The sequence below is a fragment of the Callithrix jacchus genome, chromosome 5 (genome assembly GCF_049354715.1).
Source record: "Callithrix jacchus isolate 240 chromosome 5, calJac240_pri, whole genome shotgun sequence".
Classification (NCBI taxonomy): domain Eukaryota; kingdom Metazoa; phylum Chordata; class Mammalia; order Primates; family Cebidae; genus Callithrix; species Callithrix jacchus.
Genome location: NC_133506.1, coordinates 115,240,653 through 115,257,786, shown reverse-complemented (window position 1 = coordinate 115,257,786; position 17,134 = coordinate 115,240,653). Strand labels below are relative to the sequence as shown.

The 17,134-nt window shown below is 46.7% G+C and overlaps 1 protein-coding gene and 1 non-coding gene across 8 annotated transcripts in view; both read right to left on the bottom strand.

Moving 5' to 3' along the window:
• Nucleotides 1–7,828, bottom strand: part of SPAG9 (sperm associated antigen 9) — a 146,669-nt gene extending 138,841 nt beyond the window's left edge. For all 7 annotated transcript variants that reach the window (XM_017972649.4, XM_008997359.5, XM_054256260.2 and 4 more), the window contains exon 1: nt 7,318–7,828. In XM_017972649.4, coding sequence (XP_017828138.1) covers nt 7,318–7,620 — 303 coding nt within the window. In that variant the 5' untranslated portion in view covers nt 7,621–7,828. The remainder of the gene's footprint in view (nt 1–7,317) is intronic.
• A 3,378-nt stretch (nt 7,829–11,206) lies between these two features.
• On the bottom strand, nt 11,207–11,314 carry LOC118154214 (U6 spliceosomal RNA). Its single transcript, XR_004744106.1, has one exon. It is a non-coding gene; the product is annotated as a U6 spliceosomal RNA (small nuclear RNA).
• Between the last annotated feature and the right edge of the window lie 5,820 nt (nt 11,315–17,134).

The following is a 17,134-nucleotide window of genomic DNA, read 5'->3' as shown; positions in this document are numbered from 1 at the left end:
TCTCAAGCACAGAACTGGATGTGTGACCTATAGCACACTCTTCAGCAATGCAGTGAGTCAATCTACTAACCTACCCTCTGATTACAGGTAGCTGAATGAGTTAGATACTATACCCAGTTTGGTGTTTTCTTTTGAGACTGGTTTTTGTTTTTGTTTTTGTTTTTTTGGAGACAGAGTCTCGCTCTGTCACCCAGGTTGGAGTGTAACGGCGTGATCTCGGCTCACTGCAACCTCTGCCTCCCAGGTTCAAGCAATTCTCCTGCCTCAGCCTCCCCAGTAACTGCGATTACAGGTACCCACTACCATACTCGGCTAATTTTTGTATTTTTAGTAGAGAAAGGGTTTCACCATGTTGGAAAGGCTGGTCTTGAACTCCTAGCCTTAGGTAATCCACCTGCCTCAGCCTCCCAAAGTGCTGAAATTACAGGCATGAGCCACAGAGCCTGGCCTTCTTTTGCAATTCTTTTTTAAGGGGGCGGGGGGGGGGGTTGTTGCTTTGAGGGGAGTTACACTTATTTTTTTTTTTTTTGTCTTTTTGGTTTTTTTCCTTTTTGTGGAGAACAGGGTCTCGCTATATTGCCCAGGCAGGTCTCGAACTCCTCGGCTCAAGCTATCCTCCCACCTCTGCCTCCCTAAGAGCAGGGATTACAGGCATGCGCCATAGCACCCAGCTGTGATTTTTAACTAAGTACAAATATGAATGTTACTACAGCAGGGACACATAATGGTATCTCAGATATTCACATTCAGAAATTTCAAATTTAAAAAAAGATATGTCTTGCCTGGCACGGTGGCTCACACGTGTAATCCCAGCACTTTGGGAGGCTGAGGTGGGTGGATCACCAGAAGTCTGGAGTTCGAGACCAGCCGGACCAACATGGAGAAACCCCACCTCTACTAAAAATACAAAATTAGCCAGGTGTGGTGCTGAATGCCTATAATCCCAGCTACTCAGGATGCTGAGGCAGGAGAATCACTTGAACCCGGGAGGTGGAGGTTGCAATGAGCTGGTATCTCGCCACTGCACTCCAGCCTGGGTGACAGGGAAAAAAAAAAGTGTGTGTGTGTGTGTGTGTGTGTGTGTTATGTTTGATTGTTTGTTTGCTTGTTTGAAATGGAGTCTTGCTCTGTTGCCCAGGCTGGAAAATTGCTTAAACCCAAGAGGCAGGGGTTGGAGTAAGCCAAGATGGCGGCACTGCACCCCAGCCTAGGCAACAGAGCAAGACTCCATCTCAAAAAATAAATAAAATTGAAAAAAGAAAATATCAAGTGTGAGCCAGGTGTGGTGGCTCACACATCTGTAATTCCAGCACTTTGGGAAGCCAAGGTGGACAGATCACTTGAGGTCTGGAGTTTGAGACCACCAGCCTGGCCAACATGGTGAAACTCTGTCTCTACTAAAAATACAAAAATTAGCTGAGGTGGGGGGCACGAACCTGATCTCAAGTGATCTACTCCGGCAGCTGAGGCAGGAGAACTGATTGAACCTGGGAGGCAGAAGTTGCAATGAGCTGGGATCGGGCCACTGCACTCCACCCTGGTGACAGAGGGAGGCTCTGTCTCAAAAAAAAAAAAAAAAAAAAAAAAAATTATGAATCAATGAGAACACTAAAACAAGAACAATGAATGTCAATACCTATTTTCTTCCTCATGAGTCTTATGGGTCCCATGTTTATACACTTCCAAAGACAGGAAGTGTCCAAAGTCTACATTTAAACAAAACCATACTGCTTTAAGTGCTAATTCCTTGGGAACAAGTTAGAAAATTCTCAGTAGTAGCCGAGCGTGGTGGCTCATGCCTGTAATCCCAGCACTTTGGGAGGCCAAGGCGGGCTGGCTGATCATGAGGTCAGGAGATCAAGACCATCCTGGCCAACATGGTGAAACCCCTTCTCTACAAAAAAAAAAAATGTCTCAGTAGTATCTCTCACCTCTGCATTCAATCATCCTATTGTTTTGGGTTTTGGTAAGGAATGTGGTCTTGTTCTGTTATCAAGGCTGGAATGCCATGGTCATCATAGCTCACTGCAGTCTCAAACTCCTGGGCTCAAGTAAGTGATCCTCTTGCATTAGCCTCCTGAGTAGCTAGGACTACAGGCTCGCACCATCACATCCAGCTAATTTTTTTATAGTTTTTGGTGAATGGGCTTGAACTCATCCTTTTTTCTTTAAGCAAATGACCACAAAAAAGCAGTCACAAAACCATGTAACCCATTCCTAGTAAAGATATTCTCTCTTCAGCACACTCTCTCCATATATGCGTCCACCCTGAAAAGGAAGGAAGGGGCCGGGGGCAGTGGCTCACACCTGTAATCCCAGTATTTTGGGAGGCAAAGGTGGGTAGATCACCTAAGGTCTGGACTTCAAGACCAGCCTGACCAACGCTGTGAAACCCCATCTATATTAAAAATACAAAATGAGCCAGGCGTGGCGGTCCATGCCTGTAATCCCAGCTACTCAGGAGGCTGAGGCACAAGAATCACTTGAACCCGGGAGGTGGAGGTTACAGTAAGCCAAGATCACGCCATGAGGTCACTCCAGCCTAGGCAACAAGAGCCAAACATTTTGTAAGACAGAGTCTCGTTCTGTCACCCAGGTTGGAGTGCAGGGTCACAATCTCAGTTCACCGCAATCTCTGCCTCCCAGGTTCAAGCGATTCTCCTGCCTCAGCCTCCCAAGTATCTGGGATTACAGGCACACACCACCATGCCTGGCCAATTTTTGTGTTTTTAGTAAAGACAGAGTTTCACCATGTTGGTCAGACTGATCTCGAACTCCTGACCTCATAATCTGCCCACCATGGCCTCCCAAAGTGCTGGGATTATAGGCATGAGCCACCGTACCTGACTAGGAAGATTCTTTAAACTCACATGTCTACTTTTCAGAAGTTTCTTTTTTTTTTTTTGGTGAGAGGGAATCTCACTCTGTTGCCCATGCTGGAGTACAGTGGCAGGATCCCAGCTCATCGCAACCTTCACCTCCCAGGTTCAAGTAATTCTCCTGCCTCAGCCTCCCCAATAGGTGGGATTACAGGCACTCACCACCACACCCAGCTAATTTTTGTATTTTTAGTAGAGGTAGAGTTTCACCATGTTGGCAAAGCTGATCTCAAACTCCTGATCTCAAGTGATCTGCCTGCCTTGGCCTCCCAAACTGCTGAGATTACAGATGTGAGCCACCACACCTGGCCCTTTTTTAAAATTAAAGCAAATCATGCCTTTTTTAAAAGAATCAGAAGTTGCACAAATTCCTAACATGGGCAGTCATAACCTCTCTCTCCAGATCATTCTGTACCCAGATTTTAAAGTCACTGGGCTGGGCTCAGTGGCTCACACCTGTAAGTCCCAACACTTTGCAAGATCAACAAGGTAGGAGGATCACGTGAGCCCAGGAGTTCTAGACCAGACTGGCAACATAGTGAGAACTTGTCTCTATAAAAAATTTAATTAGCTCAGCATGGTGATACATGCCTGTGGTCCTAGCTGCTCAGGAGGCTAAAGGAGAGGATCACTTGAGCCCAGTAGATTGAGGCTACAGTGAGCTGTGACTGTGCCACTATACCCCGCCTGGGCGACTGAGTGAGACTCTGTTTCCAAAAATAATTTAAATTTAAGGCCGGGCATCGTGGCTCTTGCCTGAAATCTCAGTACTCCAGGAGGCCAAGGCGGATGGATCACGAGGTCAGGAGATCAAGACCATCTTGGCTAACACGGGTGAAACCCTGTCGCTACTAAAAATACAAAAAATTAGCCAGGAGTGCTGGCACATGCCTGTAGTCCTAGCTACTTGGGAGGCTGAGGCAGGATCGCTTGAACCAGGAAGGCAGAGGTTGCAGTGAGCCAAGATAGTGCCACTGAACTCCAGCCCGGGCAACAGAGGGAGACTCTATCTCAAAGAAAAAAAAAAAAAAAATTTAAATTTAAAAGTCACTGACTTGGCCGGGTGTAGTGGCTCACGCCTGTAATCCAAGCACTCTGGAGGCCGAGGTGGGTGGATCACCTGAGGTCAGGAGTTCAAGACCAGCCTGACCAACATGGTGAAACCCCGTCTTTAAATAATAAAAATTAAAAAAAAATAAAAGTCACTGACTTAAAAATAAATTATTCAGTAGGTTCACAGGGCTTATTCTGGATAGAGTCAACAGGATGTTCTGGCTGAAAAAGTGAAATTTAAGCAAAGCAGACAGTGAGGAGCTAGCTATGTGAAACACTAAGGAGAGCATTCTAGGGCATGGGCAAAGGCATCAGATGGGTCTTGGTTAAGGAACAGAAAGATGTATCACAGGCCGCCCAAAGGAGAGAGTGATGAGCAATAAGATAAGATAACTTGATTAGCCTCTGAAACTGGTCCAAATCTATCTAAAATTAGCCTTTCCTTTTTTTTTAAGACAGAGTTTTTTTGCTCTTGTTATCCAGGCTGGAGTGCAATGGCGCGATCTCGGCTCAGCGCAACCTCCGCCTCCTGGGTTCAGGCAATTCTCCTGCCTCAGCCTCCTGAGTAGCTGGGATTACAGGCACGTGCCACCATGCCCCACTAATTTTTTGTATTTTTAGCAGAGACGGGGTTTCACCATGTTGACCAGGATGGTCTCCATCTCTTGACCTTGTGATCCACCCGCCTCGGCCTCCCAAAGTGCTGGGATTACAGGATTGAGCCACCGTGCCCGGCCTAAAATTAGCCCTTCTTTAGGTTGTTTTTAAAGAATCCCTAAAACAGCAGACTAGCTCCATATAAGAAATTCAAATAAAAGCAAAGAAAAAAGTTAGAATGTATTCAAATTAGTCCCATCAATATAAAAATTAAATTTCTGATGCCTTGCTCAGAATTCTTGCAAGCAAGAGATTATAGCACTTCACACACTCCTCAAACATTCTCACTATTTACATACCCACCTAAGTTTCCACAGAGGTGCTCAGAATTTACTTTACATTCTCTGGTGATGGATAATTTCCATGCTTTCAAATCACTTTTGCTGTAAATACCCCAAGGCACTTACTTTTGCTGTAATAGACTCTTGGTCTCCATATTAAAGGCACAAAGCACTCATAAAAAACTAAACACAGAATTCACTCTACATATTGGCCTAAAAGAGACAATTTCTAGGTACTGAGCAACACATGATTTATGAACTTATATGAAAACTGATAACAAGGTATGTTTATGTTTGTGGCCTGAGAGTTGGCTCATTTAGGATTTCATAAATGTTTTCTGTTCTCAGGTCATGACCCTTTGCTCAGTGGTTTCACTACGGAGATGTGATTGGAAAAACATAAACCACAATAAATTCATCGGATAATTTTTTTAAGTCATTTACTTAAGAAATTAATATACAGCCCAGAGTCTAGCAGTTGGTCAGTTTTATTTCCTGATTCTGCAACCTGTGGCAGATGGTTTTCTTGGCACGTGTGACCTTGGCATTTTTTCCCATATTTACATGGACTGACAGGAGTTTAAGGCTGGAGGGAGCATTTCTTTTACATGAGGTAAAAGGTCATGTCGGTCCTGCTTGTCACCTGTGTGTATATGTGGTTAGTCACTTCCCTGTATATTCACACACTGGCAAGGGCCTGTATGAGCACGAAGCAGCAGCAAGCCCTCTCAGAAGTAGCACTTGATCTCTATTCTATAAAGAGTGCTAACAAGCAGAAATTGTGATCCTATCATTATTTGGTTTTTCATCCCTTCCTTCTCTATATAATAGGAAAAGCTCTTGAAACAGTCCATTTTAGTGGGGTGCAATGGCTCACGCCTATAATCCCAGCACTGGGATGGTCTGCCCGAGGCCAAGGCAGGCAGATCACCTTAGGCCAGGAGTTCAAGACCATCCTGGGCACCATGGCGAAACCCTGTCTCTACTAAAAACAAAAATTAGCAGGGAGTGCTGTCCTAGCTACTTAGGAGGCTGAGGCACAAGAATCACTTGAACCCCGGAGGCAGAGGTTGCAGTGAGCAGAGACCTCCACTGCACTCCACCCTGGGTGACAGAGTAAGACGTCTCAAAAAAAAAAAAAAAAAAAAAAGCCAATTTTGTTTGGCAAACTCAGTAGCATTCCTTTGAGAAAACTGGATCCCACAATCAGAACTAAAAATCATCACTACAGTCAAGTTTTTAAAAAAGGAAAAGAACTATTTAGCCAGATGCAAAGGTATACATGACAAAACAAAACAAAAATTTTTAATGGTGTTACTATTCAGTGTTATGAAATGAGCTACAAATCTGACATCCTAAAATCTTCTCAATTTTTTTTTAAAAATTCGATGTCATTCCTTCAATTATACATTATTTAGCCTCCTTTGATTACCATGTATTTAACCAGGTGTGCTAGGCGTGTGAGAAACAAAAATAGGACACTTCACCTGCCTTTGATAAGGTCCACAGAAACAACACCAGTGCAGCCTGAAAGCTAAAATCCTCGTCACTCTCAAGAAGCCAAAGACCTGTCACTTGCATCCTAAAACTCCAAAAGGTTCAGAGTCGAAGTGAGGGCACCCAGGTCACTGCTCAGGTGCTAGAGTTAACAGGTGGCCACGTATAAACAGCAGTTTGAGAAAGAAACAAAGGGAAAAATGTTGCCAACTGTCACCTACATCTTCTCAACGCCGCCCCCCAATCCTTTTTATAAATAAATGGAGGGTTTTTGAAGGGAACTGTCCAAGGTTACAACCTGACACGGAAGAATGCTTCGGTATGGAATACCAATAAAATTGTTTATGTATTTATTGAGTACTGCCACACAACATCTAAAAGTTGACGAAGTGTCAACCAAGACACAGAGAACATAAAATAAGACCTCTTTCTCAACAAGATTAAAACGTCAAGAAGAAATTGACCGAAAGAGGGAGATCTCTAACTTCCCAAAGCAACAGTAACCCCCCTGGAAAGGTACTGGAACTAGCGGAAGTTACATATCCAAGACAGAAGTGTCCCCCTCCCCAAGGGTAAAACTTTGAACCGCCCATCTGACTATCCCACGGTGGTTAGAAACTTCCCTCAACAAGAAGAAGCAACCAGACACCCTACAATCTCCGCCCTTGGACATCCCCAGGTGTCCTCAGGCCAGGCTGCCGCTTCCTCCCCGGGCCCTGACTCCTCCATCTCGCTCCCTTCCCAGGACACTCACGAGCCGGCCTCCGCTTCCAACGCCGGCCTGGGTCCCGGGGTACCTGGATGCCGCAGGGCTTGGTCCCAGGGGGCCTCGGCCTCAGGGCCGCCCTACAGGAGGCCCGTCGCGCCTCCGTCTCCGACAGGGCCGCGACCCCCGACCCGGCCGCCCCCGAGGCCGGATCCCGCGGCCCCCGCCCTGCAGCCCACCTCACCTCCTCGGCGTGCTTGCGCAGCGCCTTCTCCCGCTCGTACTGGGTGATGAGCTGCTCGTTGTCGTCCCGCAGCAGTTCCAGCTCCACCTGGTGCTCCTGGTCCTGCGCGAACACCGAGTCCAGGTTCTCCAGCACTGCCACCACCAGCGGCATCAGCTCCTTGACCACCTCCTCGTCGTAGCGCCCGATGAGCCGCTCGAACTCGCGGTAGATAGAGCCGGCCAGGCCAGACACCCGCTCCGACATCACAGCCCCGGAGCCGCCGGGCTCCTCCTGATACACCACACCGTCCTCCAGCTCCATGGTGGCGGGCGGGCGGGCGGCCCGGGGCGTCGCCGGCTGAGGGGCGGCACCGGCCCGCACGGGACGGGCCCGGCTCAGGCTGGGACGGGGACTAGGGCTGGGGCCCGGGCCGGGGCCGGGGTTGGGCCCGGCGGGGTGGGGGCCGGGGCCGGAGGAGGGGAGGGGTGGGGTGTGAGGTCTCACCCCAACCGCCGCTGCACCAACTGCCGGGGCGGCCGGGCCGCGCGCGCCACACGTCATCCGCGGGGCGGGGCCGGCGCGGCGACGGCCCGGGGGGCGGGGCGCCGCGGGAGGCCAGGCGCGGCCGGGGGCGGGGCTAGCGTCATCGGGCGCCGGCGGAGGAAGCCTTAGCGTCAACACTCGGCGCCGTGCGGAAAGTGCGGGCGCCAATGGGGAAGACTGCGGTAGGAGGGTGGGGCGAAGTGTCCGTCCCCCGCGGTATTCGTGGGGCCGGTCCCAGGGGAAAGGGAGGGGTTTGGGAAGAGTGACGAGCGGTCTTTGGTTAACTTAGTTGGCATTTCTATTGCTTTTTAGAGTTCGCAAAACACTTTCACACTTCATTCCCACAACACGCTTAAAGCGGTAGCTGTTTGGACCCTGTTACACAAAGAAAGTAGGCCCAGAAAAGTGATGCTCTCAAGGTCGCGCAGCTAGAACGGGAAACGGGCTGAGCCGGGACTCAAACCAATTCTCCAGATTGAGAATTCCGGGCTCCGAAAAAAATGGGAAACAGAAGGGGAGGGGAAACAACCGTAACAAGGTTCTGCCTAAGGGGAAAAGTGGTCTCGAATACGGTAAAACTGTTTTGTGCTATGGAAGAGTAATGATAGCCTAAAACAGGAAGGGTGATAGCATTCTGGAGAAGGGTGAAACCGGAACGTTACTGGTTGCACTTTCCCAAATAGTGAGTGTGTCTGCAACGTCTGGCCAACTTGGGGCATTTCCAGGCTGCAACCATCCTCCTCTCCCCAAGTCTTGAAAGGGGAAGGAAAGGGTAAGTGAGAGGTTGGGGAGTAGAGGGGGAAGAGGTGGAGTCACTGGAGTGAATAAGTCCCATGACATATGAGGTCCCCGCCGCCTGGGAGAGCGTCACGTGTGGGGAATGACACAACGCCCACGCCTAGGGCGGGTTGAATCAAGGATCGCTTCCCGGTGTGCTCATCTAAAGTCCGCAATAAACGTCGGATGGAATGGGGCGGAAGACACTCTCAAAAGTCCCTTCTCCCTGCCTTAGGTGACTCAGTTCTGCGTCCCCGACTCGTTTAAAATGAGGGGAAGGAATGGCAGGACAAGCATTAATTTGGGGGAGGATTGACCACCCACCGGGATCATAACTACCCTTAGCTTGGGGTTTACAAGTTCAAGTACTGCCCACCAAGTATGAAGTAGTCCACTAAAGTTTCCTACGCATGACCCATCTGGAGACCCACGAAAACAGTATGAAGGTTCGGCAAGAGCAAACCTATAAATCTGGAAGGACAAAGTTGAAAGTACTAAGGCTTATGAAGTGCCGGATAGTACTAAATTTGCGGCCTGTGTTTTCTCCCTTTCTCAACCTCTCCCCACATTCACCCTTATGTAGTTTAGATGTTGGGGTCATAGGAATGCCGACCAGCTGGTTGGGTGTGAGCCCCAAATGCCCTTTTTCTTCGTAACCTTTCTTATTTGTAAACGAGAAAAAGTCTTGATCTGAATATCTCCTCTTTTATTTTCTCTTCCTGAGGGCTGAGAATGATCTACTTGTATACATGCCTCTATTTTCCTGGGGGGTCAGAAGAGCTGGAAAACAAAGAGCCAAGCTTTACTTTGTCTTTCCACGATATTATACACTTCAGAAAACTTAAAGAAAAAAATGTCAATTTTTCAAGTATGAGATTTTGTCATTCCTAATAAGTATGCTGCTTTAGGTATAAGTTCAACATAAAAAGATATATACTTATGTCTTGATTTTAAGCTTCTGCTAGTTATCAGAGATGACGTTTAGTTAAAATAAAATTCAGCTAAACAACCATCAACTGACGAATGGATAAATAAAATGTGACATATATGATCTTGTTTCCACATGAGGGTCATTAAAAATAAATAAATAAAATGTGACATATATACAATGGACTATTATTTGGCAATAAAAAGAAAGTACGGGGAGGGGAGGGGAGTGGGAGTGGTGGCACACGCCAGTAATCTCAGCACTTTGGGAGGTGGAGACAAGAGGATGGCTTGTGCCATGAGTTGGAGACTAGCCTGAGCAATATAGTGAAATCCTCATCTCTGACAAAAAAAAAAATTTTTAAAGAAAGTATATGCCATGACATAGCTGAGTCTTGAATACATGCTAAGTGAAAGAAGTCAGTCACAAAGGACCACATAATTGTATGATTTCATTCATATGAAATGTGAATTATTGATTGGCTAGATCTAGGGGGCATGAGAGGGTGAGGAGAGAGGAAATGTGAGTGACTGCTAATAGGTATGGGGTTTCTTTTTGAGATAATGAAAATATTCTAAAAATTGATTATAGTGATGAATACACAACTCTGTAAATATGCTAAAAGACATTTAACTTTATTAACACATTAAATGAGTGAATCATATGGCATGTGAATTATATCTCAAGCTATTAAAAAATAAAAGTATGGCTGGCTGGCCGGCTGAGGTGGCTCACACCTGTAATCCTGGCACTTTAGGAAGCCAAGGCAGGTGGATCGCTAGAGGTCAGGAGTTTGAGACCAGCCTGGCCAACACGGTGAAACCCCATCTCTACTAAAAATACAAAAATTAGCTGGGCATAGTGGCATGCACCTGTAATTCCAGTTACTGAGTAGGCTGAGGCAAGAGAATCACTTGAACCAGGAGGCTGAGGTTACAGTGAGCCGAGATCACACCACTGCATTCCAGCCTGGGCCACAGAGCAAGACTCTATCTCAAATAAATAAATAAGTTATGGCTATAATGATTTTATTTATTTATTTATTTGAGACGGAGTTTCGCTCTTGTTACCCAAGCTGGAGTGCAATGGCACAATCTCAGCTCACCACAACCTCCGCCTCCTGGGTTCAAGCAATTCTCCTGCCTCAGCCTCCCGAGTAGCTGGGACTACAGGCACGCACTACCATGCCCAGCTAATTTTGGTATTTTTAGTAGAGATGGGGTTTCACCTTGTTGACCAGGATGGTCTCGATCTCTTGACGTCGTGAACCACCCGCCTTGGCTTCCCAAAATGCTGGGATTATAGGCGTGAGCCACCAAGCCTGGCCAATTTTTTTTTTTTTAATATGGAACTCGGCCGGGCATGGTGGCTCATGCCTGTAATCCAATCACTTTGGAGGCCAAGGCAGGTGGATGACCAGAGGTTGGGAGTTCAAGACCAGCCTGACCAACATGGTGAAACCCCATCTCTACTAAAAATACAAAAAAGTCGCTGGGCATGGTGGCGCACGCCTGTAGTCCCAGCTACTCGGGAGGCTGAGGCAGGAGAATTGCTTGAACCCAGGAGATGGAGGTTGCAGTGAGCCGAGATCACGCCATTGCATTCCAGCCTGGGTAACAAGAGCGAAACTCTGTCTCAAAAAATAAATAAATAAATAAATAAAATATGGAACGCTTCATGAATTTGCATGTCATCCTTGCGCAGGGGCCATGCTAATCTTCTCTGTACCATTCCAATATTAGTATATATGTGCCGAAGCAAGCACAGCTATAATGATTTTTTTTTTTGGCTATAATGATTTTATAGTAGACCCAATGAAAGCACATAATTCGGCCGAGCATGGTGGCTCACGCCTTTAATCCAAGCACTTTGGAGGCCAAGGCAGGCAGATCGCCTGAGGTCAGGAGTTCAAGACCAGCCTGACCAATATAGTGAAACCCCATCTTTAAAAAAGAAAAGAAAAAAAAAAAGAAAAGCACATAACTCAGTATAATTGAGGGGAAAGAAAATGATGTTGAAATTAGGAAGATTGTATTTTAGTATGGACTGGTCATTTTGAACAACTTAGGCCATAAACAAAAGAGCGAGTAGTTACTGAGTACCCACTCAGTGACAGTCACAAGGATAAGGACTATAAACTTTAGCTTATTCATCTGTATGATGAAGGGGTTTATTAGAAAATCTGTCCCAGCACTTTGGGAGGCTGAGGTCAGAGGATCAGTTGAGGGTAGGAGTTTGAGACAAGCCTGGGCAACATAGCCAGACCACTTTTAAAAATAAAAATAAAGCTCAGGGGCGGGGCGGGCACAGTGGCTCATGCCTATAATCCCAGCACTTTGGGAGGCTGAGGTGGGCAGATCACCTGAGGTCAAGAGTTCAAGACCAGCCTGACCAACATGGAGAAACCCTGTCTCTACTAAAAATACAAAATTAGTTGGGCATGGTTGCACATGTCTGTAATCCCAGCTACTCGGGAGGCTGAGGCAGGAGAATCACTTGAACCCAGGAGGTGAAGTTTGTGGTTAAGCCAAGATCGCGCCATTGCACTCCAGACTGGGCAACAAGAGGGTAACTCCATCTCAAAAAAAAATAGATAAAGCCCAGGTTGTGCTGGCGCAGGCATGCAGTCCCAGCTACTATTTGGGAGGCTAAGCCATAAGGATCGCTTGAGCCCAAGAGGTTGAGGCTTCAGTGAGCTATGATAGCATCACGCACTCCAGCCTGGGCAGCAAAGCAAGACCCCAACTCCATAAAGAAAGAAAGAGGAAGAGAAAGAGAGAAAAAAAAGTAAGGGAAAGAGAAAGAAAAAAAAATCTGTGAAGGCTAATAGTAGGTAATGACAGACAGGAGACAGGTTCTTGATACTGAGTCCGGTTAGTGAACTCCTAATTATGTAGGCAGTACTACTACCTCTCATATTCAGTTGGCTGGATAGGTTCAATGAGAGTATGATTGACTAAGAGTTGTTAAGGAAAAATAGGTCATCTTGTGGACTTGAAGTATTTGCTTTTGATTCCTAAAAGGAAGGAAATTCCATTTCAAGAGATTCCTTGGCCTTGCAAAAATAGTGAGGACAGTCACAGGGGCAGCAGAGAGGAGTAGTTAATGACTGCAGGAAGGGAGGAGTTTCTTCCTAAGCACAATAACTATAATCACTGGAGAGCTGAAATTACTAGTCCTGTTGTTTGTCCAGCCTTCTGGAACATATACAGTTATTTCTTTGTGACTCAGTTTAACTGGTTTCACAAAAGACATTTTCCCACCTGCAAGGAGACAGTCACCGAAAAAGGAAGAGAAGACTGGGCTCACCAGGCACAAGGCCCTCTGGTCATTGCAGTGTGAAATAAGTAATTCATCACTAGGTACAAACTAAAACACATTGGATGAGGCAGTCTAGCTATGGAATTCCAGGCTCAGAATGAAAAGCACCAACCAGGGTATTTTTCTGAGTCCTCAGCTTTTTCTTTTAAAGGCTTCTTTTCTTTTCTTTTTTTTTTTTTTTTTTGAGGCAGAGTCTCACTCTGTCACCCAGGTTGCAGTGCAGGGGTGCAATCAATGCTCATTGCAACCTCCACCTCCCAGGTTCAGGTGATTCTCATGCCTCAGCCTCCTGAATACCTGGGATTACATGTGCAAGCCACCACATCCAGCTAACTATTTTTAAAATTTTATTTATTTAGTTATTTAAGACAGAGTTTTGCTCTTGTTACCCAGGCTGGAGTGCAATGGCACAATCTCAGCTCACTGCAACCTCTGCCTCCTGGGTTCAGGCAATTCTCCCACCTCAGCCTCCTGAGTAGTTGGGATTACAGGCATGCGCCACCATGCCCAGCTAATTTTTTGTATTTTTAGTAGAGACGGGGTTTCACCATGTTGAACAGGATGGTCTTGATCTCTTGACCTCGCGATCCACCCACCTCAGCCTCCCAAAGTGCTTGGATTATAGGCGTGAGCCACAGCACCCGGCCAATTTTATTTTTATATTTTAAAGACGGGGTTTCATCATGTTAGTCAGGCTGGTTTTGAACTCCCGACCTCAGGTGATCCGCCCGCCTTGGCCTCCAAAGTGCTTGGATTACAGGTGTGAGCCACCATGCCTGGCCCATCCAGCTAATTTTTTAATTTTTAGTAGAGATGGGGTTCTGTCCTGTTGGCTAAGCTGGTCTTGGACTCCAGGCTTCAAGTTATCCACTGGTCTTGGCATCCCAAAGTGCTGAAATTGCAGGCATGAGCCACCATGCCCGGCCAAAGCCTTTTTTTTTTTTTTTCTCACTCTGTCATCCAAGCTGAAGCACAGTGGCACGGTCTCTGCTCACTGGTGGCGGCTTACTGGCCTCGACCTCCCAGGCTCAAGAGATCCTTCCACCTCAGCCTCTCAACTAGCTAGGACACCAACTAGCTAGGGGTGCAATCAATGCTCAACCAGCCTCCCAACTAGCTAGGACAGGTACACCACCACCCCAGCTAATATATTTTTTTTACTTTTTATGGAGACAGGGTCTGGCTGGCTGTGTTGCCCTGGCTGGTCTTGAACTCCTGGGGTCAAGCGATCCTCCCACCTGAGCCTCCCAAAGTGCTGGGATTACAGGAGTGAGCCACCATGCCTATCCTTCAAAGCCTTTTTAATGTGCCAAAACGAGATGGGTAAATGTATCTGGGTTGAAGTTGGAAGGCTCCAGACAATAACTATTCTGTTTTATTCCCTGTTCCTCAAGAGCTTTGGATTCACAGGAATTGCCTCTAAGAAGAAGAGGCTAGGGCCAGGTGCGGTGGCTCAAGCCTGTAATCCCAGCACTTTGGGAGGCCGAGGCGGGTGGAGGATCACGAGGTCAAGAGATCGAGACCATCCTGGTCAACAGGGTGAAACACCGTCTCTACTAAAAATACAAAAAATTAGCTGGGCATGGTGGCACGTGCCTGTAATCCCAGCTACTCAGGAGGCTGAGGCAGGAGAATTGCCTGAACCCAGGAGGCGGAGGTTGCGGTGAGCCGAGATCGCGCCATTGCACTCCAGCCTGGGTAACGAGCAAAACTCCATCTCAAAAAAAAAAAAAAAAAAAAAAAGAAGAAGAAGAGGCTAAACATGTGGTTGAAGCAGGAACCCCAGAATTGAGTCTGTTTTGATGGCACCAAGGAACGTTGGTCATATCTGTGTGCAGGTCTATTTTCTCTCTTCACTTTTTCTGACTTGGGCTGTGTGGATGAAGAGGATGAAAAGAAGGCCCACCACCACCTCTCAGTATACTTTGTACACATAGAGCTGCATTCGTCTGGGAATAAAAGACATGTTTTCAGCTGGGCACAGTGGCTCACACTTGTAATCCCAGCACGTTGGGAGGCTGAGGCAGGTGAATCACAAGGTTAGGAGTTTGAGACAAGTCTGTCCGATATGGTGAAACCCCGTTTCTACTAAAAACTACAAAAATTAGCTGGGTGTGATGGCATACACCTGTAGCCCCAGCTACTCAGGAGGCTGAGGCAGGAGAATGGCTTGAACCTGGGAGGCGGAGGTTGCAGTGAGCCAAGATTGTGCCACTGTACTCTGGCCTGGGCAACAGAGGAAGACTCCACCTCAAAAAAAAAAAAAAAGTATGGGAGAGGAGTGTGGCTTCCGTTACTTGATCAAGGTGGATAAAGATTTATGGAGTCTTTGAATTCAGTGACATTTGCTCTCTGTCTTCTGGTCTCAAAACAATGTTTCTTGTTTTCTTTTTTTTTTTTAAAGATGGAGTTTCACCATGTTGGCCAGGCTGGTCTCGAACTCCTGACCTCAAGTGATCCACCCACCTTGGCCTCCCAAAGTGCTGGGATTACAGGCATGAGCCACCATGCCTGGCCATGTTCCTTGTTTTCTTGGTCTCTGAATATCCAGCTGGGCTTCAGAGTTGTAGCTGTGAGTTACTTTGTTCCCTATCTAGTTTGGCCTCCTTTGACTCTAATGCTACCCAAGACATCTCTGAACTGTGGCTGTGATGGTAACCTTCACCCAGCCCTTTCCTCAGAGCCACCTGCTGTCTACCACGCACCCCACCCCAGCATCCAGGCTAGGCTGGGAAAGATAAACCTCTGAGCCTTCCATGGTCTAATCCCACAGCACAGCCAGTTTGGTGCACTTGCTTTTTAGATTGGTATTGGGTAGTCAGGGCAGCATCTTTCTGAGCCCCAAATGAGAAGAGGGTAGGACCCTCGAGATTACATGCAGTTATCCAGCCTATCTCCCACCCTCTGGGATGAAACCTGGACTTTGAAAAATGTGGGCACATATCTGACAGTTTTATTCTCTTCATTCCTGGTTTTTTTGCTTCCATCTTGCCAATCTTCCAGACTAAAAAGTGAGGCCAGGTGTGGTGGCTTTGCCTATAATTTCAGCACTTGGGAGGTCAATGTGGGAGGATTGCTTGAGACCAGGCATTTGAGGTTGCAGGGAGCTATGATTGCACCACTCATTGCACTTTATCCTGGGTGACAGAACAGGACCCTATCTCAAAAACAAACAAACAACAACAACAAAGCTGTAGTTGGTCTAAAGTCTTGGTGCATATGTTTAAGCCAATCTTACTTAGATCTTTCTCATGTCATTCAATCTCTGTCCAGTCTTCCTAGATGCCTCCTCTTCCTCTATATTAATATAATGGCAATGGCATGGGTAAGAGAAACATTTGAGAGATCTACTGAACAGCACTTAGTTTGAGAGGGTGATAGACAGGGGACTCACAGATTTCTGGTTTGAGTAAACGGGTAAATGGACCAGCAATCAAGATAGCTAATTTAGGAAGGAAAGCAGCTTTTTTTTTTTTTTTTTTTTTTTTTTGAGAGACAGAGTTTTGCTCTTGTTGTCCAGGCTGGGGTGCAATGACGCAATCTCGGCTCAACTGCAACCTCTGCCTCCCAGGTTCAAGCGATTCTCCTGCCTCAGCCTCTTGAGTAGCAGCTAATATCTTTTTTTTATTTTTAGTAGAGATAGGGTTTCATCATGTTAACCAGGTTGGTTTTGAACTCCTGACCTCAGGCGATCCGCCTGCCTCAGCCTCCCAAAGTGCTGGGATTACAGCATGAGCCACTGCACCCAGCCCAGAAAGCAGCTTTTGAAAATAAAACAATGAATTCATTTTGGAGTCTTTTGGTTTGAGATACTTCTGGATTGAATCCTAGTGACTGGACAAGTTTTTTTTTTTTTTTGAGATGGAGTTTCACTCTCGTTGCCCAGGCTGGCATGCGATGATGTGATCTCGGCTCACTGCATTTGCCTCCCAGGTTCAAGTGACTCTCCTGCCTTAGCCTCTGAAGTAGCTGGTATTACAGGTGCCCACCACTATGCCCAGCTAATTTTTTGTATTTTTAGTAGAGACAGCATTTCACCGTGTTGGCCAGGTTGATCTGCAACACCTGATCTCAGGTGACCCACCCGCCTCAGCCTCCCAACATGCTGGGATTACAGGAGTGAGCCGCTGCACCTGGCCGGCTGGACAAATCTTTTAAAGCCATTAATGTACAACTGTAGTGAAGTCTTATTTGTAAATAATACTCCTAGGAAGAATTATTTTATGAAACACATGATCCAACATTTACCTTTTTCATTTTTATTTA